Source organism: Diplotaxodon limnothrissa, linkage group LG14 (genome assembly GCF_057381915.1).
Source record: "Diplotaxodon limnothrissa isolate DT_005_m linkage group LG14, D_limnothrissa_male_GT1.1, whole genome shotgun sequence".
NCBI lineage: Eukaryota > Metazoa > Chordata > Actinopteri > Cichliformes > Cichlidae > Diplotaxodon > Diplotaxodon limnothrissa.
Genome location: NC_140609.1, coordinates 16,477,561 through 16,498,684, shown reverse-complemented (window position 1 = coordinate 16,498,684; position 21,124 = coordinate 16,477,561). Strand labels below are relative to the sequence as shown.

General features: G+C 40.8%; 1 protein-coding gene across 4 annotated transcripts; it reads left to right on the top strand.

Moving 5' to 3' along the window:
* Positions 1-368: 368 nt before the first annotated feature.
* Positions 369-20,949, top strand: vmp1 (vacuole membrane protein 1). Of its 4 annotated transcripts, none has more exons than XM_085370521.1 (12): positions 369-400; positions 952-1,059; positions 1,314-1,446; positions 1,659-1,749; positions 3,029-3,139; positions 10,436-10,603; positions 10,785-10,916; positions 14,461-14,541; positions 14,677-14,793; positions 16,159-16,220; positions 18,977-19,076; positions 19,534-20,949. In XM_085370521.1, the coding sequence occupies exons 2-12, from the start codon at positions 981-983 to the stop codon at positions 19,675-19,677; spliced, it is 1,218 nt and encodes a 405-aa protein (XP_085226647.1). In that variant the 5' UTR covers positions 369-400; positions 952-980; the 3' UTR covers positions 19,678-20,949. The 4 variants fall into 4 exon arrangements, with proteins under 4 accessions (XP_085226647.1, XP_085226646.1, XP_085226648.1 ...); XM_085370520.1 differs by having other exon boundaries at positions 373-400; positions 837-1,059; XM_085370522.1 differs by lacking the exon at positions 369-400 and adding an exon at positions 419-515.
* The last annotated feature ends 175 nt before the right edge of the window (positions 20,950-21,124 follow it).

Sequence of the window (21,124 nt, the reverse complement as noted above, 5' to 3'; positions counted from 1 at the left end):
AACTTTCCAAGACCATAGAAGTGTCACATATATGCGATAACATTAATATAGACCTGCAGGTTTATAGTGATAGTATAACAGTTACCACCTCCAACCCCTGTTTCGGCAAATCTGGCAACCTCCCATTGGACTGCTCCTCACAAGGAACGGAAATGGACTTTTACATCTATTTCACAATAAAAGTATTCGCTTATGAAGTGAAGCATGTGATTTCATCGTAAGTTATTATAATACTGTCATTACACCATGAATCGCTCCCACATTTACTCAGTTAATTAATTACAACATAATGTAAACAAAAACTTTTTCTACAGCCTTTTCCCCCCAGTGGTGCACAGTAGTGCTGGTTTTACTTTGACAGTGCCTGCGTTTGTTTCCGGGTAAAGAGGACAGGAACAAGGTACAGATGTCATGTAATTTTAACAAACATTCCCCTGTTTCTCTCCTGTGTAACGTGTGTCTTTTCTCATTACTACAACAGTATAGCGGCAACAAGTTGTTTTAGACGTTTCTCGGTGAGTAAGGGAACTCGTTATTGAGTTTAAACGCCTGATTTTGAGGTACAGACGTCACTAGCTCGGTCGTTAGTATTTTGGCTAGCCGGTTAGCATGTGGAGGGTTATGCACGTATTTAGCACCATATCTACTTACAGACTGACCTACGGAAAGACGACAGCTCACGTCAGCTGTAGCCTTCGCTCTCGTAAAGCAGTCTGTAATAGTTTCACAGTCGCCTCGTTGCTTTCTGTGCTATATCTCTGTCTTTGAATTTGAATGTCAGCTAACCGGCGTGTGAACGAAAGGTTCGCACTAACTGATAGTTTATTGGTTGACAGCTGCTGATAAGGAGTTCCAGTTTCTACACAATCCCTGCTGTAATCTCTTAGCCGTTCAGAAACGGGGACACGGGAAACTCCAACTCCTACTTGTCGTGCTCCTCTCTCGTCCTAGACTGCCTGACCTGCCAGACGGTGATTGACATGGCAGCTAATGGAGCAAGCTGTGAGCAGCCTCAGAAACGCGCAGGAGCTAAAGACAAACTGAATGGGAAATCCGCAGGTAAACTCTATCAGTTGTATCTGTTGTGTAACCTTTGACACAGAACTGCACCTATCACCTTATGGCATTCACGCTTTATAAACACTCACACTGATTCACTATGGGTTATTTTCACTTTCCATAGGTGCAAACAAGTACATTACAGAGTACATGTATTATGCATTTAGCATTACCAATTCAAGAAGTGGCAATAAGTGTTGTGTCTGTAAGTATTACAGAGTGTCAAAGTGATTTTCTTTCGTTTTATTCTCCAGACTTGTCATTAAGAGAGAGGAGACAGAAGGATAAGGAAGAGCGCCTGTCTCTGGTGCTATGGAGGAGACCTGTTACCACTTTGCATTACTTTCTCCTGGAGACGCTCCTTAAGCTAAAGGAGTGGACGTTTAAGTAAGACATTAAAGGTTTTTCCTGGATTCTTTTCTTAAAATGAAGCTGTCTCCTGGTTGGACATACCCTGTGATTTAAGCTGCTGTATCAAAAAAAAGTACTTATGCCCCAGAAGGTGGATTTGTGCATTTTATTGAGACCAGAGACACTTAAATTTAAGGGGGGAAAGAATGGAAGGGGATATGATTGTGTTTTCTTGCTTCCCGATTCAGGCTTTGGCAGCGGAGAGGCATAGTTTTCCTGTGTTTGGTGTTATGCTCTCTCTTTTCCATCGCATACTCAACTGAGGGAGAACACCAGCAAGTAAGCCTCGACTTGTTTTGCTTTCTTAGAGACGTTAAGAATCAGCTAATCAGTTATTTTGTCATCGGCAAGTTTAAAGGTTAACGATGAGTCACTTTTTATCCTGCTCGAGACTTTTCCAAGAATAAACTTTGCATTGTGAGATAATGCAGTGTGCACTGTTGTCAGGTAACCCTTGATCATGTAGTCATCTGTCTGAATGTTCTGTTTACAAATTCATCTGTGCAACGGTCTGTCACGGTTCAGTTAAAACACTACAGTCCTTCAGGGCTTCCTAGAACCAACTGAGAATGGCGTAATCATTTACCTAGAACAGCAGGTCAAACATAGGAAATGAGCAGGGGGAAAAAATAACCCAAGAATAAAGCAAATTTAAATATGTCAAAATCACAAATATTAATGTAAAATAAGGTAATGGGATCGAAAAACATATTGTTTTCATTGTAACTGTGCAGCAATAACTGTTAAGACAGAATTTCCCTGTAAACGGAGTGTAATGAATATTGGTCTAATGCTTTTTTAAATAAATAAACCAATGTAGTTATTAAACGCCTAAAAAAGATTAACTTTTTGTATCATTTATTGTAGAGGTGAGCAATGTGACACTTTTTAATTGTGTACAATCTGATTTGGGCACTTCATACAAAATACAAGGTATATGTTTTGCAAGAGCCAAATGAAGATTCTCTTTCTTATGTTTGCCTCATTTATGATTGTGGAGCCTTTCTCTTTGGCACATTTAAGTAAACCTTACCATCTTACTGGGAGTTTATGCATCAGTCGGACATTTATGGCATACGCACAATGTAACCTCAAACCACTCTGCAACTACTCTGAAAATCAGGCCTTAGACAGTAGCCACCCACTCTGTCCATCAGTCATTCCACATCAGCATCAGGAGAAGCGGCGATATGACTGATGGTGACTGACTTTTGTTTTCACTCTTTATAAACTTCACTCGATTATTTTTAAAGCTGACGTATAAATCATCAGTTATGGTCCAAATTTTCAGAATTCAATGGAAGCGAAAACAGGAAGTTGTGATTCAGGCCTTTTACACTTAAGTAACAGTGACTTCCTGTGTGTCCAGACAACACATGCAGACCTTATGTGATAACAGATATTCAGCTAATCCTGAAGGGAAGATTTTCACTCAACTTTTTAGATTTTACCTTGAAAGATCATCATCTGATCTTTTAGACGCTGGTGACTACCCTGCCCTTCCCCTTGTCTGATTTATGTATATAGTTAATTTTCTTCAATTTTTTTTCCTTTGCAGTATGTTCAGTATCTGGAAAAGAAGTTCCTATGGTGTGCCTACTGGGTAGGCCTTGGGATCCTGTCTTCAGTGGGCCTTGGAACTGGTCTGCACACCTTCCTTCTCTACCTGGTAAGATAGCATCAGCCGTATGGAAATGCAGATGCAAAATACCTTTACTGAAGTAAAGGTAGATAACAGAGGCAATAACAATGACATGGTTTATATTTAGACTGAACAGGTTTTATATGCATAGACAACAGACCGTTTTAGGCGTGAAACAGTACTCACTGATATGAAACAAAGCGTGGCTACGCACCATTAAGAACAAAGTGTAGTCATAGTAGGAATTTTGAGAGCAGGGATAGTTGTGAGTAACTTGCAAACTGGCAAAAGCTTAAAAACATATATTGAAAAATATAAATTTAACATTTGCAAAAGGAGCAGGGAATACCTGTAAGCGAGAGTCATTCAGCTTTACCTGTCTGTACAGATCCTACTCCCTGTCGTTATTTTACAGTTCAGAATAAAGCTGCTTCTCCTTTGTCACACTATGGCAGGTAGCGCTACGTGTTTGATTTGAGTTTTACACCAGATGCCCTTCTTCATGCTGGAATTGAACCAGTGACCTAAGTGAATGTGTAAACCACCAAACTGTGGGAAAAGATGTAACCATATTCCAAATTTGAAGAAATGTAATTTAATTCCACTTGTGTTAATCATTTCTGGTCTAGATTGAGTTAGCTGAGTTTTACTGAATATTGGCCTGACTAAAGGCTACAAAATGTAAAGAGAAATTGATTACCGACATTATCTGGTTGGTTATGCTCAGCATGGGTCAGAATATAATTTACCTTAACAGTTAGCGATTTTCTTACAAAAATGCTACATTTGCAGAATTCTGCAAAATCGCTGTCCGTTTGTTCCTGTACTCACCAGAGGATGGCGTCATAGTCCACACCGAGCCATGAGCCCTGTGTTTCTTCTAACGTCACACGTTTGTCACACGTCTGTCGAAGGCTTTGTGTGAGTGAAGTGTAATTTTCCCCTGACAGGCAGTCACAGAGTGACTGTCACACTGAGTCACCATGAACATGCGTCATTGGTCTTTGGTTGTGGCTAAAAGGAGAATTTAGCAAAATGAAAGAGAGGAAGAAATTCTCCACCAAAGTCCGCTTCAGGCTGATGATGTGGCTTCTGTGCTGCAGAACATGTGCCGATGTGGTTCAGCTGAGTCAGCCATTTCCATTATAATGAAATAATGGGAAAAGATGTAACTGTGACCTTCCCCTTTTTCTTCTTCTTCTTTTTTTTTAAAGAAATGGTGTACACTCCCTCCATTAATTCTTTACAGCTGTCTAGTGCTCTGCTTCTTTACATACTGTGTGCAACAATAATGACGTAGCAGCAGTGGCTCGTGCCATATACTCTGTGTGGGGTTGTGTATTGTGCTTTTCTTTTGCAGTGAGAATATTAAACAGCTCTGGTTTTCATAATAACTTGTCCTTATGTACCAAAAGTCAAGTCATGAAACATTGTGTCTAGACCAAAAAAAAGGAATTCAGATTACTCCACCGCAGAGGAGTTTGACTTGTTCCTCAAGAGATTGACTTCTTTTTTCTTTAATCACATTACAGTAGGGATTTGTTTTGTTTGGATAATTGTTCACCCTTATTTCCGTCAACATCTTGCATTCATTTTCATAAACTGTTGGGCACTAAATTATTTACCTGCATGGCACTGGCAGCAGCACAGGACCTCATGTCTGCTTGTGTATATATAGGACACTTTTATAAAGAAGGCATACTTCAGGTTTTATTTCCTTCTTCCTGGTCGCCAGAGATGCTATGTAATACCTGGATATCTGTTGATTACATATGCAGTCACATGTGTCACCTGTGTGACCCACAGTGATCCAAGCAAACTGATATTAGGGTCTGGCACCCAGCAATTTAATTTTCTTGTCTTTAAGTATAGCATAGGTTGCTTACGGTCTTTGCTGGTAGCTTTCCATCCTCTCATTTGGAGCTACTCTCCATCCTCCAGAGGTTTCATACCTACAGCCTATCTCTACCAAGAAGTTTGCTGATCCTTCAGCCGAAGAGGTTCTGTAGGCTCTTCTGCTTATTTTATAGTTTATGATTGTGTCTATTTGTGGAGGTATTTGCCTACAGAGAACCTACAGAGAGGGGCTTTCATCCAATTCAACCTCCAAAATCCCAACTGTGTGTTGCTCAACGTGGATGATGCTTTACATTAGTCGAGTATGATTGACAGTGGCGTTAACTAGAAATGGGAGAAGCATGAACTCCTCATCAATCCATACTCACTCATTAGGGGGCCTTATCCCTTTATGTTTGGGAACTGTTTGCACTTAAGCTCTTCTATAACACTGGCCTTATAGTTTGCCATAGGTTATTAGATTAAGGGCTTTTTCTCCTTAACTTGCTGTCCAGCAGACTCTCTGCTGCTGTTGTCACCACTCCTTCAGAACCACGACTCCAAACAGCTGATGAGAGAAGTCACTTGTCTGATTTGCCTTCTTTTGCAAGCCGACATGACAAAGATGCAGTGTCTTTACAACCAGGTGCACTTTCCCTCTGCAGGCCAAAGCCACGTGCATTTTTTCCATCTGTGGATGGTGGGTTGATATATGCACCTTAACTTGGGAGCAGGTGGTCTTAGTCATAGTTTTTTTTTATTTTGACAAAAATAAAATTTAGTTTTAGTTATAATTTAGGCATCTAAATTCTTTATTTTTTGAAGTTTTAGGCAACTAAATATCATAAGATTATCATAGAACAAATCTGAAGTTGATTTGGTTTACTAATTTGTAGGGTGTGAGAAGTTTGTTAACAAAGCATCTTCTTTTCTTTGATATCAAATGTGAAATATGTCCAGATATCTTCTTTTCTCTTCCGTTGACGTTTCATGTTTTGCCGCGTTTTCATATGAAACGGAGGACATGGGAGGGCCCCACCACATCCTGTTATTCGGTGGTAGATCAAATTGTGCCCGCTAACCTTGCTGCACAAGGAGATTTCTTTTGATTGGATAACCTCCAAACTCGACCTGCCTCGCTAAACAAATTAATCAATTGTGATTGCATCTCTTTTCTCCAGAACATTTTCATCTGGTTTTTATTTGTCGATGACAGTGTCGGTATATTTCATCACAGTTTTTTGTCCTCATGCATTTGTTTTTATGTAGTATTGTCTTGTTTTTATCAGGAAAAAACAGTTAAAGAAAAATATCAGTAAACAAAATGAACACTGTCTCGGACAGAACTCTTCTCTCGTCCATATGTCCCAGTTAGGGCTCACGGTAAACTTTGTGTTATTTGATACCATGTCAGCAGATTGTCATCGGTGTCGGATTGTTTTCAAGGAATTGCCCACATTTGTACTGAGGCAAATGCCCTCATTTTGTTTCCTCCAGAGTGTGGATTACATTCTCAGCCTTTTTCTTGTTTTCAAAGAAGTTCAAGGCTCAAATTCAGTGTTTTCCTTTGGTTGCTGGGGAAACTTACAGCGGCAGCTGCAGTCATCCCACTACACCTCATTTCATCAACACCTTGGACTTCGATTCCAAAGAGGTACCAAAGCAGGTCAGTGGCAGTCTGGGCTTTCCACTGTTGTAGTATTCTTTTGGGATCACCTTCCCTCCAGGTCAAGAGGTGATGTTTACAGATGCCTTCCTCTTAGTTAGCAAAGGCAGTATGGAAGCACAGGACAGTGTGTAGGAGCAGAGGCTGCTTCACATCGGTGTGCTGGAGCTATGGGTTGTATACTTGGCCCTCAGGCATTTCCGTGCTCAGTCCAATAACACGTTGACCATGTATTGTATCAACTATCTAAGCACCAGATCCAGCCTGTCTTGCATGGAAGCTCAAGGGCTCCTGATATGAGCCTCACCTCGTGAGTTTTTCTTGAAAAGATGAGACTTTTGGAGACAACTTTGCCAAAACCTCTGCCGTTTCTTTGCTCCCGGTTTTGACTGATTCAACACGTTTACCAGTGCTGCTGTGGAGGTTTTACCTGAATGGTGACGCCTGTTGTTTAGGAGAATACTGCACTGATGCCATCAGCACTAGTATAAATGGGGACTTCCCTGTTTATGTCTGATACGACTAAAGCGGCAAGCATAATGGGGCATAATGTAAAATGTCTCTTCTACCCATGACATTTTACATTACCTTGAAAGATGTTCCACTGACTGACATCTGTACCACAGCTGCTTGGACTTCCTGTTGTACCTTCGCCCACTTCTGTAAAGTTAATGTTGCCATTCACATTGTGGGTACAACAGTTTCTTCTGGTCCTTCACTCCGCAACTGCACTGTGGTGAATGCAAATTCATCATGACCTTGTTTTATTGAAGTCATACCAATGAAGTTGATAAGTAATCGAATACCATCTCTTGCGGTCAGGAATAATGGAAGCAAAACAAGAGCTGGGAATCTAAGATTCTGTGAATTCTCTATCACCACCAGAGCACACCGGTGATTAATGAAATTTGCTGCGTACCAGATCCCTTTATTGGTGTAATTTTTATTTCTGTACCTGTTCATAATATACTAAACACATCATCAGACTGGGTATTGGTCTTTTTCTCTGCATAGGTATGAAACTGCTGCATATGGATTGTTTATGAACTCTGTTCTAGTACTCTGTTCTGCAGAGCATGACACAGTGTATTGTGAAAGCATGATACAAATATGCAAGATAAAGTTAATTGCAACAGAATTGCCCCATAGCTGTGGGGCAATCCTAATGAGTAACCCATCAAACGCTGGTATGAATCTCCTGCAATCTGTCAGCAGTGTCTCACGTTCCAGCCCAGGCATCTATTTAGCTTATTTCACTTCATATATTGAATCATTCTCTCTTATTGGAGCTTTCGTCCTCTGCCATCTTTGTAATATCTTATATCAAGTCTGTTTGTTCAGGTTGTTTGGTTGGAAAGGATTCTTGTCCATTGACACATGGAATTATTGTTGACTGTCACGCTCCCCTTGTTGCTTTCATTGTTTGTCCTGATTGGCTTCATTGAGAGTGCCTAATTCTCCAAATTCCTCTGATATTTTGTAATTTTTCACAGAAATGGTGAAGCATTCTTTACATTGTTGTCACTTGACGTGAGCCCACTGCTCATATGGAGATTATTTCCTGTCTCTTAGTTTGCTAAAGTTTAGCTCATGCTCTGAGTGCTTGTACCTTTTGAATCTGTCCACTCTGTTCAGTTTGATTTGTCTGGCATCATGGCATGAAACTGTTTCACTCCAGTGAGCGCTGCAGTAGACTTAAAATTGGCCAGTCAGCAAGCACCGAGTGTGGGACTGACACAGTTGTAAAGCTCTTAAGAAGTGTGGGTGATCGAGGGAATACCCCTGCACCACAAAATAGGTTTAAGTAGCTGCGATGTTAGACCCGAGATGGAAACGGAGTGTGCCGTGTTGATAGATCTGACTAATTTCAGTCATTCACATTGCAGTAACTTCTGTCACACGTCTCTGTTCAACGTTAATACCAACCATAGACGGAAAATGTGTAATATTGTTTTTGAAGAAAAACCACATTTCCCACCAGAAGAATTACACGGAATTTACTTCAAGCCTGAAGCATTAACACATGGCCACATAGAGAGCATGAGGTCACTGATCCACCGGGTGAGGGGAGTAACTCACCAGTATGAGCTTACTCTTCATCATGATGTTTTTGGATGTGTTGCCAAGCAAACACTGGGTTCTAGTCTTTATGTTGTGCTTAAATGACTCATCCTCATGATGCCTGTACTTATACATGTCTGAATTGAGAATTTAAATTTTAGGAGACCAATAATTTAAATGAAAAAGGTTTTCATTTACGTCGATGCACTGCTTTGTCAGTTCACCCCTTTGGCAATCTTCTCAGGAATTTTTCATGATTAACTGAGATTGTTTCCCAATTTTTGGGTGAATTCATTCCACTTTCAACCAGAATCTCACATAATTGAACCCAAACACAGGGATATTTGAATGTTTGGCTTTCCCCTTAAGTTATTGTGGTTGCTCATCATCCCTCAGGATTAAACATGACCACACCCGCTACCATCAGGTCAACATTTCACTGTAGGACTTTTTGCTTTTTAATGAAATTTGTTGAACTCGTTTACTAGGCCAGAGTTAAAAGTAACCTATGGCCCTTCCTGCTGCATCATATTCCTAACCACCTTTTACACACTGAATACCACTAGTGGTTTAAACAGAAAATAATGTCATGTATGTTTGTTCCATGCACAGAGGGTCTCTGTGCATGGAACAGAGACCTTCATCACTGCAGACCAGTGATGAAGCAAAGAACTGTTTGATAGATCCTGAATGACTTCTGTTGATGCGAATGAACAAAGAGAGCAGTGCCGGTGCTGCTACAGCTCCTATCAAACAAGCGTGTCTGAATGTTAAGAGCTTAGGTGTGTTTTCCTCCTTGGTAACAGTGTCTTGTTGTCTCACAAAGGGCTAATGTTAAATGAAGTCCTGCTTGGATGAAAAGGGAGTGTCTTGTGTAAACTAAAGAAGCCTCCTGTGTGCTCATACTCTGAGTGGGTGGAGAGTTACCATGATGAAGCATTTGCAGTCAGCACAGACTAATTGTGCGCTGTCCATCTACTGTCACTGTTGCCTGTTTCACCTCAAAGAAGCATAATGAAGTAGCTATGTTGTGGTTGCAGGTTGCCCAACTGTTACTGAGGCCAGGTGGCTCAACCTAACCGCCTCGACAGTGATAAGTGATGACATAGCTACCTGCCAGAGTGGCGGCATGACTCAGCTGCTGGTGCTTTGTGTTTGTTGCTTACAATGTAGCACTCGCAAGCTGTGTTTAACAATACAACAGCAGCTTAAATTACTGCAAACATTACTGCAAACTGCAGGCCACAAAAAGATCACAATCAACACCTTTTGGAAGGACTTTGAACAACAACGACAACTTTAGTTGAAGAGAGATATATTGCACGACTGCAATATGAAATATCTGCTCCTGTTTGAAAGGCTGAAGTTGACACAGACTAATAATTAAAATATAAAGAAAATCAATCTTTAGCCCTTAACTTTGCTGTTCGAGAGTCTTTTGAGTAGCCTTTTGCTCACACTATGACCTTACGTTCATGTTCTTTTGAGCATTTTTCATCATAAAGACAGTTGATGACCTCCCCTGTCCTTTTTAATGAGTTATGAGTCAGTGAAGATCTCTATCATGGATTTTTCCAAGGGTTGCCACATGGACAGAGACCACCCTCACTAACGTCTGATACACACTCAGTCATTTTGTTCTGTAAGCATGGCTGCAATATGACAGAAACCACTCAGTTCAGAAAGGAGCTTCAAGGGTTTCAAAGATGTAAAGGGTTGATGTAACTTGGCTTATTTTCCATCTGTCTCGCTCCTCTCAGGGCCCTCATATAGCTTCAGTAACCCTGGCAGCATACGAGTGTGGGTCCACAGACTTCCCAGAGCCTCCCTACCCAGACCAGATTGTTTGTCCCGAAGATGGAGGAGTGGAGGACACAATCTCCCTCTTCTCAATCATGTCAAAGGTCCGACTGGAGGCCTGTATGTGGGTGAGTGTTAGCTTGAATAAAGATACACTAGAGTTATCCACCCTGACGCACACCAAAGATGCTTTTTCAGGGCTGTGTTGGTCTCGTTTGTGCATAAATCCAAAGTATATCTAATCTTTCACCAAGTAGTTTGATGCATAACTGAGTTATCGCAAACATAAAATGTTCTGTTTATGTTTAGGGTGCCGGCACCGCCATCGGAGAGCTGCCTCCTTATTTCATGGCCAGAGCGGCTCGTCAGTCGGGAGCTGATCCAGACGATGAGGACTACGAGGAATTTGAGGAGATGTTGGAGCAGGCCGAGGGTGCTCAGGTCAGAAGCACTTGTTTTCGTAAAGTGTTAGGTCCTAGGATGTGCACTGGTGTGAACATCAAGAATATTTAAAGATTAAAGAAGGATTATGCTCAGATATGCATTTCGATAAATGTGATTTCGAGAAACCTAAAAAGGCGACATTTAAGTTATATCACTTATTATTTAATTGAGTATGGCTTCCATTTTTGTTTTTGTTTTTTTAATGCTTCTTTCCCGCTCACAAAAATTAGCCAGCGCTCCCTTATCACCCCTATTCTTGCTTCATTTCACGGGCTTCCAGTAAAATCAGAATCCATTTAAAAATTGACAGGTCAAGCCCTACATGGCCGGGCTCTGGCATCTGAGACCTTACAACAGCAGCTGGCCTCTCAGATCATCTGATCGGGCTCGCTTAGCTGTTCCATGTTCCTTTTTTTAAAACCAGAGGCGATCACGCTTTTAAGGTTGCAGCTCTTAAGGCCGGCTAAATCTGCGGTTTGTTTTAAATGACTGCCGTTTTGTAGGTTAGCTTTTTCTTAATCTTTCTCCCATTATTTTTGGCTTTTGTTCACTTCTAATGTGTTTATGGAAGTGTGCATGTTGGCATGAAGGTCTGCGTGCTGGAACATGTATTCTTATTTTTAATGTGCGGTTTTATTCAAACTGTGAAGCACTTTGTAACAGTGTGTTTTAAAAAGCACTGTACAAATAAAGTTATAATTCTTTCCAAATAAGTTATATTTGGTTTGAACAGGGGCCCAAAGTCATCCAGCCTGCCTTGTACTGCAAGAGCAAAGCAGTTACACTCAATATTGGACTATCTATCTATACATCTGTTCGGATTTATTTTAATGTAGCTGCTTACACGGTGTCCACAGACTCAATACGATATGATCTTATTTAATATGGTTTAATTTCATAATGTGCAACTGACCACAAAGCCACTGTCCAGTGATTGGTCTCAAAGTGGCACGTGACTTCAGTGAAGCCCCGCCCTTCTTGCACTTCCAGTAAATCTGTGTGTTCGTGGGTGAGTCACCCTGAGCACAGCTCCCTCTTTAATCATCCCTCGGGCTTTGCTCTCTCGCTGCCTCCCTCCGTCTCTCTTTTCACCGGCCTCTAATTTGAATGACAGGCAGCGCTGTCAGGAACTGAGTTCACATGACTGGAGACTGCTGAGATCAGAGGCTGAGTAAGCAGAACAGAAATTAGAGAAATGGTGTCCATTGTCTCCATCACCTAGTCCCACTTCAGTGGCTCTCAGCTGACAAGGTCATCTTCACAGGGTGTTGTTTTGTTCAGGACATATACACTTAGGTGTGTGTCAGGGGCATTCTGAGAAGCACTGCAAAGACCCATTAACATAAAACAGTAATTGGAATGGATACCAAAGAAGAAGAAAAAAGACTGAGTGTGACAAAAATGGAAACGCATGTCCCTAAATGTGGTAAAACCTGCCTTTGTGTGCAGTGTTGTAGTATTGCAGTGAGCAAATTGAATCTGAGCAGACATGTTCGAGCTGCATCCAGGCAAGTGGTGAAAGGTTGGTTGAAGATGAGAAGAATTTGCTTGTTTACAGATCTGTGCATACCGCAGGAGGCAGTGCTTTAGAGTTGCTCATCCAATATCAGGAGAAGAACCATATATGATGAATTGATTTACATAAAAATGACCAAAACAATGAGGAAGACTTGGAGTCAATACACGTTATGCCTGAATTAGCAGGAAATCTACATCGTTATTTATTTATATAAGGCTTGTGTTCACCCTACTGATGAGCACCTGTTTAAGCCTTTAGAGAAACATGGTGCTTCCTTTTTTCTGATGTTCTGAACACAAAAGTTTTTACCAAAAGTCTTATTATATCACCAGTACCGTATTTTTGACCATAAGGTGCACCGGATTATAAGGCGCATTAAACTTTACTCAACTCATTCTTCTTGCTTCCTCCACTTCTGTACCATTAATTCATTAATGTTGAATTCTCACGCAGCTGCTCTATTCCCATGTTGCAGCAGTATATTAATGACTAACCTCGTATTGTGGATGGATTATCTCAGTTGTTCTCCTGACTGAAGTTTGGTCCGTTTACAGCATCCTGCCATGCGATTGCATTTGTCCCTAACCATCGGGAACCCTCACGTTAACTTTTATCGAGTGGGAAAAAGTTGGCGTTCATCCTCCAGCTTTACTGTGTTTATATTATGCTAACATAGCTGTGTCGCTAGCGATCACATAGCACATCATTATATACTAACTAGTCCAATTTCAGTAACCCTACAAAAGTCACTGCTGTTAGGTTTCTGTCTTCATTTATGTTGGAAGTGATAGCAGAGCTGTACGTTTTAATTTTTTCAGAAATCTCTCAGTCAGAACATGCTATATCATGTTTAGGTGGAAACTAGCGAGCTAACTTCCTGCTAACTTCTAACTCAATTAAATTTAATAAATCCTGTTTTCATGGATGCCTGCATGTTAAACTTAATTGTTACACCTGGTAAAGCAGCAACACTGATCATTTTATTAAAGATGAAAGAATTTAGACAGTTTTTAACTCTCAGTGATGTCGTAGTGACTTTGGGACCTGAAGCGGATGGAGTTTTGGACCCAGATTACTCCGTGAGGCTCCTGACTACGGTAGCCCTAATGCTCCAACAATCCATCAAGCAGTGCGGCTTCATAGCTTACCAAAATCATACTAAAACATTTTATGACAGATTTTTGAGCGCCGTGTACCAAGTAAAACCGGTTTGAGGTCAGTAAGCACAACCAGAATTCATACATAATGCATGCACTGTCGATTTTTTTCAGAAAAGTTACGAGTTTAAGTGTGAAAAATACGGTAATTGTTTCGGTGGGTGCATTATAAGCCTTATAAAGGGTAACAGCATTGAAGACTCAGGATGCAGTTTTTATGAACGGTTGCACTGAAACGAACATGAAAAAAGGACTTAGTTTTTATCAACCTCGGTACTTTGGTGCTTTCTTAGTTATAGAAGATTAAAAACTAAACTTAAATTTGACTTTTTGTTGAAAATAAACACACATGGTGCCAGTTTTTTTTTGTTTTGTTTTGTTTTTTTACACTGGCTTCCTGTGCCTTTGATGTTTTTCCTCTATCTCAGATCTTCACAATATAGCCACAGATGTTTCAGCCTCTCAGAAAAAAACCAAAAGGTCCTCTGCACTTTTGTACCAAATTCACCAAACCTCAGAGAAAGTCTTAAATTGCTCTAAAATAGCAGGTATCAGTACTCTATTGCTCCTTGTAATAACACTGGAGACGGCGGCACTGTTAAAACATTTGGTTTGGTTTAAAAAAAAAAAAAAAGTACACACATTTGCAAAAAGTACAGAGTGGTTATTTTAAGAAAACAAGAGTGGTTGTGTGTTCAGAGATGTGTATGTGTACATGTGAAATCTTTGATGCAGGGAAGTGTAACAAGAATTAAAAACCCGGCAGCTTAAAATAACAATCCCTGCCTGGCAGCCATTGATGCACTTACAATCACTTTATTCACTTGTTGTTGTTGTTGTTGTTGTTGTTGTTGTTGTTTTGCAGGATTTTGTTACAAGAGCAAAACTGGGAGTGCAGCACATGGTGCAGAAAGTGGGATTCTTTGGCATCTTGGCTTGTGCCTCAGTGAGTAGGAAGTTTTCAGGCCTTTTTAAAATTATTTTATTATCTTTTTTTAACTTTTAAACTGAGTTTGTTACGAACAAATTAATGTTCGTGCCCAGACGACGAATCACTACGATCTAATGTGCCCATTTTCAGATTCCTAATCCTCTCTTCGACCTGGCTGGAATAACCTGCGGCCATTTCCTGGTTCCTTTCTGGACCTTCTTTGGAGCAACTCTGATTGGGAAAGCCATCATCAAGATGCACATACAGGTCAGCAGCACAGTGGAAGCATTGATCAGAGGTGGTTTAAACCTTGCAGAGAGACGGTTTACCTCAAACAGCAGCATGTTTTTTCCTTTTTTTAACATAAGCCCCACAGGCCCACGTACTTGCAGCATCTTGCCTTCAAATATGATTCATCTTTTGTTTCATGTCGTCGCGCTTCTCTGTCCGCAGTGTAATAATGCATCTCAGAAATCCTCTCATAGGAAAAAAACGGTTATCCACTGCTGAGTGATACCCTTTGAACAATCCCCACAAGCCTAAAACGTGTGGGAAAGATCAAGCCTCAGTGTTTAAATCATGAGGTGGCGACTATGAGAAAGTCCTAATTGGACACTTCTGGTTAACTGTTTCTGATGGCGCTCTTTTTTTTTTTCCTTCGGGGATTCCTTATTCTGGTTTGAGCTTTCAGATGCATGCCACGCCACATAAACTTACTCCAGATGAAAGGAGGGAAGCTTTTAAGAAGCATTTAACAAGAGTTTGGATTTTTAAAAATGCACTAGATCAAAAAAAAAAAAAAAACACAACTTAATTACGGAGGGTATTGTTGAGTCTACCATACTAGTGACTAATGTAAGCTCAGACTGCAAGGGGCTGTCTGCGTCTGAGGCACACTGTTGAGTGTTTCAACAAACTAAAGCCTATCAATCTCTTGGTGGTACCAGCCAATGATCTCACTATGAGACCTTTCAGACAAAGAGGACTTGAGGCAGTGGGGGTAATGAAGGATGTAGAGTGGATGTGAGGGAAGAGAAGGAAATTGAGCAGACTGTAAGAGGCTACAGGGGGGAGAGTCTTTTGTCCTTTTTTTTTCCCTCCCCCCCAATTCTGTACCTTGAACCTCATGGACGTTGGATGCCATATCCTGTCTGATTTTGTCCAGGGGGCCATGTGTCATGCCGTTTTAGAGCTGATCAGTTTCAGGACCAGGGGGAGAAGGGAAAAAAAGTGGGTTTTTTGTTGTTTTTTTTGGAACCCCTCCACTTGGGTGCTTTGAAAACCACACAAAACCCCTCACACAGACCAAAATTTAGGTTACCGCCAGGTTTGAGTTTCATAATTAGGGTGTCTGTGAACAATGTCAGATGTGGCCTCAATTTCTCAGAGTTGTGTCACTAAAATTAAGAATCTAAACGCATCTTTCTGCCAAATTTTTTTTTTTTTTTTTTTTTTTTTTTATAAAAAAAAAAGGTGCATTTTAAGGAACAAATGTTTTTTGAAAATGCTACACATTTTAGGAGACTTTATGAATAAAGTTGAGAATAAAAAAAAAATAATTCTGTTTTATCAGCTGTCCTGAATTTCAAAGCAAAGTCATCAATGTTTTTATTTCTGTTTTTTGTTCCTCAGAAACTTTTCGTTATCATCACCTTTAGCAAGCACATAGTGGAGCAAATGGTGTCACTCATCGGGTAAGTTTTTTTTCAATTGTTTTTTTTTTGTCCTGTACTGATGTGCGTGTGTGTGAGAAAGCCTGCTTTAATTAGAAACTTGGTGGAGTCATTGTCTTTCGTTGGTTTTGTGGTTGGCAGCACATTTGTAAACTTTTTCAGATGCGTTATGAACACTGATTGGGGATCCTGTATGAATAAATGCTCTCACTGCGGGGGCGTATCGTATGTGCACGCATTTTCCTTCTTTTCTTTTTGATTCACCCCCACCACCACACACACACACCAAGGTATTTCTTCCCCCCCACACGTGCAATCCATCTCTGCTAGAGCATTGGTGGTCAGGCGTGTGAGGTCCCATCCAAACATGCTCATCTGACTCACTGAGTTGAGCTGTGACTGAGAGAAGAGGCGGTTAGAGGTTGTAGAAGAAGCTTTTTTGAAAGTAATAAGACTTTAATAAATGTATGTATGTAGGTAGGTAGGTCATGGCTCTGGATTCATCTGTTTCAGTTTTCTTTGAAGATGCTGAGTTTTAAATTTAATTTCGTTTTGTTTTTTAATAATGTGGAGGGAATTTGTCAGGCACGGGATGTCAGAAGAGACAAACTCAGCACTTTTTTTTTTTTTTTAAGGAAATTGACTCACAGTCATGTAAACGTCTCAAATCTTAAACAAATTCAAAGAAATAAAGAAAAAAAATCCCCCTAATAGTCTGTCTGTGGTGTAGTGGTTAACACTTGCAAATAAAATGCATCTGGTTTGAGATAAGGAGGAAACAGGAATTCAGTCTCATGGGTCACATTCAAAGTGCTGGTCCCTAAAAATGAGGAGAGCTCAGTCAGGAAACGGCATCAAGCATAAAACCTGCACTAAATCAACATGTGGATCCAACTGTGTCGATCCCCTCGGGAAATAGGGGAGCTGCTGAAAGTACCTATGAAAGCCCCCAATGCTTGTTCTATTGAAGTACATTTATATACGTGTGTGTACATATGTATTATAGGGCTGCTATGATTAGTCAACTAGTCACGATTATGTCGACTATCAAAATCATCGACAACTAATTAAAATTTGTTGTTTGAAGCTTTGTAAGATCCTGAAAGATGCAGGAATAAGTTGTAGGATTTAAGAATGTAATAACAGACTGAAATGGAAGATGCCAGCTGCCGTAAAACGCCAAAGAAGAAGAAGCAGTCTCCGGTATCGTAGCTGTGTCCAGATTCAGGGGCCGCATTTGTAGGTCGATTATGTCACAGTGATGCGATGAAGGCTGTCCAAATTACAAGACTCCGACAAGTGCAGCCAACAAATGCGTCCTCCTTTTCCCCAGATTTGAAAGATGGGTCGGGTGTATGCTTCGTGGCCAGACCCATTCAATTAAAAAAAAAGACAAAAACTGAGACATACTGCTGAAATTGCACTTTTTTTTTTTTTTCTTATATTACGATATCTCAGCGATTAAATGTGTGATTTAACTTCTTCACACTGACAGAGAAGATTTCCCGCTGCTCCAGCCCACCTAAGGTCAAAGTTGGCTGCAGGCGGCCCACACCTTTAGCTAGTTTTAAAATCGGTATCCTCCTTCATAGGAACTTCTTTTTGACTTTACCAAAAACACTATCTGATTTAAAATGAAATTCAAGGTTCTTTCCCACGTTGCTGCTGCTGTACAGATGACTCTCAGTGACTCGCTATGATGTGTGCAGATAGTTTTTCCTTGCTGATACAGGATGTTTCTTTTCCAGTTTGTGTGAATTCATGTGTGCTTACATGTAAAGTCAAAGCGATAACAAGAATGAATCACACAAAACTAGTTAGGTTTAAGTGACATCAGCAATTACCCAGTCCCCATTTGTGTGTGTGTGTGTGTGTGTGTGTGTGTGTGTGTGTGTGTGTGTGTGTGTGTGTGTGTGTGTGTGTTATCGCTCATGTTTTTGCTTAGTCTAGTCAGGTCTAGACAACATGTTTATGTCCTGTCCAGGGCCAGAATTGAATTCATGCGGTGGGAAGGCTGTGAGTACAGCCTGCAGTATATTTTTCTTTTCAGGGTAATGATAAGTTTGAGGTCATGTAGCGATTCTTCTTCAAACTGTACTGCTGCTGACCCAGTGGTAAAACTACAGTACCAGTACCTGTCTATGACATGAATTGTTAAAATTGTATTAATAATGACTACCACCCCCACCCCCCCAGTGAGCTAATTCACTACCTAATAAGGGCATTAGCACGCCCTCATTAGATGTCTTTCCATCCAGAAGGCAGCAATGTTGGTAAAGGTGATGACATCATGTCGACTCACTTCCTCAGTGAAGGGGCTGACACAGACTCCTATAGAGAGCTAAAGGGTATAAAAGGAGGGTTGAGGAGTTTCTGCTTCATTCCTCTCTGCTGCCTGCTCCTGCTCACAGTAACAATTAGAGGAGGTGGCAGCTCCAAGATAGGGCCCACATGTAGGATGGGGCCTTCAGCAGTTGTTGCCTGGCCTGAATGCTGTTTGACTGGATCAGCGAGGACCACCTTCTTTCTTTTTCTTTTTTCTCTAAAGTATTGTTCAGGGAAAGGGAAGACTTGAATAGCTTAGTGTGCAGGATCTGAAGTTTTGGTTTCCATGTCTAAGAAGGCTGCTTAAAGGGTAAGTAACTAAATGTTTCACCTCCTCCTCTCTCTCTCTCTCTCTCTCTCTCTCTCTCTCTCTCTCTCTCTCTCTCTCTCTCTCTCTCTCTCCCTCCTTTGTTCTTTTTATCTGTTGCTGCTTTGTGGGTATGCCATGTCAGGTCGGTGCCCAAACTAGGGCCATCTCTCCAGAAGCCCTTCAGGCAGTACCTGGAAGCACAAAGGAACAAGCTGCACCATGCTGGAGGAAGTGCACCAGCGGTAAGAAGATTTAGACTTTACCATGCATTATTTTTGGTCTATTAGCTTTATATGTATATTTATTAAAGGGCAGCCACTAAGTGAATGAGATTTTTTTTATGGTTTTTTTTTTTTTTTTTTTTTTGGCAAGGTTTAATATAATCTGTAAAATTAAAAGCTGTAGTATCTACCTAACTACCTTTAAATCAATGCACTAGAGACTCGGAAGCAGTGTTGATGCAAATTCAGATATTGAGATATAGATATATATAGATCTCAATAAGTGTAATTAATTAATAACTGTATAAAATGTGTCAGTGCCCTCTGGTGGACAAACTGTGCATAGCAGTCTCTTAATTATTAGCATATCCTTCAGTTGTAAATGGCTGGTTTTATCAGTCTAGCTGATATTCACTGTTTGCTTGTACGAGGGTAAAAAATAAATAAAGCATATCCACCCTAATTTGGGGTTTTTCAGGATGAGAACTGGCTGTCGTGGGTGTTTGAGAAGGTGGTGCTGGTCATGGTCTGCTACTTTGTCATTTCCATCGTGAACTCCATGGCTCAGAGCTACGCCAAGAGGCTGCAGCAGCTGAGGCACTCGGAGGAGAAAACCAAGTGATGGCGAAATAAAGCGGTACAAACATCCAAGTGACTGTGTTTGTGCTGCCGCTGAGAGCTCCACTTTCGGCCACAGCCACTCACAACTTAACCTCACCCTCATCCATTCTCAAAGAGGCTGAACGATCAAGAAACCAGGCATAATTTGTCGGTGTGTGCGTACGCGCGCTTTTTTCTTTTTTTTTTTTTTGAGGATGTATGTGCCGTTTACTGTCTCCTCGTTCAGGTTTTTGTAGTTCTTCTTCATCTCACTCTTTAGGTGTGTCTAGCGCGATTGGTTCTACTGCTGATCTTAACAAGTTACTTTAAATTAACCCATTCATTGACCTCAGAAGTAAAGCAGCGCTTTGGTGGTTGCTGCTGTGTAAGGGCAGTGCCCATCAGATGCTATGCCTTATGCAAGACGGGAAGGCGTGACCTCCCTTGAATATAGCTCTTGACTTATAGACTTGATTTTTATTTAATTTTGTAACCTTTGTGTATGGATGGATCTTGATTTGTCTGTACAGTGTGCTGCCAAGATAACTGCTGTGGATGGTGTTTCTTTTCAGGGTTTCATTGACTTCATGGTTTTTGTCCTGTAAGACCAATTTTGTCTTTTGTTTCTGGAATTGTCCATTTAAAAATGGCAGGAGGAGGAGGGAGAAAAAAGCAATATCAACGTCAGATGATGTGGTATTGATGTTTTGCACATTGTGTAAATATCTTACTATCTTTTTGACGGTATGTTCAGATGTATTTCTATTCTATGGTCTGTGTGAACATGAGTCAATTTGAACCAAAACCCACAAGAAAAGGCGATATCATTTGTAAAGTGACGATGTACCCTCAGCTAACTAGTACCATTTCTATTCTGTACATTTGACTTGAACCTGGGATCAGATCATACATAAAACATGGAAATCGTGGCACTTCTTCTCCAGACTGAGTCTCTCATTTGTTTGGATTCTCCTGAAATGTTCATCCATGGAGGCTCCCCCCGTGTAATACTGTTAGGTTTAAGACCCAACACAAAAGATTTGATTTGTAATTGTCTCTTTGAAACGATCATCTTTAAGGTAAGTGTCACGTCAGCCCTAACACACTTATTTTGACTGCTTTTAGTACCAGACGCATGACATCCTTCATGGTAGGACCAGAATTTGGTTTTTGATGATTATTTCTCAGCTTGCCTGCCTTCCCGACTCTTAAACATACTCTGTAGATACTGGCCGACTTCAGCTCATGGTTGAGACTCTCCAACCATGTGGTTTGGCATTCCTTCACACCACTCTTCCACACCATCAGCTAGCTTATCAGACTGGTGTTGGCTGTTGGATGTGCTTGGCAACAGCGGTCTGTAAGCTGGCTGAAGTTGTTGGTCTTCAGCATTTCTGGGTTCGTCTCGAGCACTGCAGCTACACGTTAGTGGGTCTGCGTGCGGACAACGCTGTTATCTAAAGAGACTC

Excerpts from the sequence above, each read along its gene's own strand:
- vmp1 (XM_085370521.1), top strand. The coding sequence starts at position 981 with ATGGCAGCTAATGGAGCAAGCTGTGAGCAGCCTCAGAAACGCGCAGGA. Across the intron at positions 14,542-14,676 it reads GCATCTTGGCTTGTGCCTCA|ATTCCTAATCCTCTCTTCGA; the intron begins GTGAGTAGGAAG and ends GCCCATTTTCAG. Across the intron at positions 19,077-19,533 it reads CTGGAGGAAGTGCACCAGCG|GATGAGAACTGGCTGTCGTG; the intron begins GTAAGAAGATTT and ends GGGGTTTTTCAG.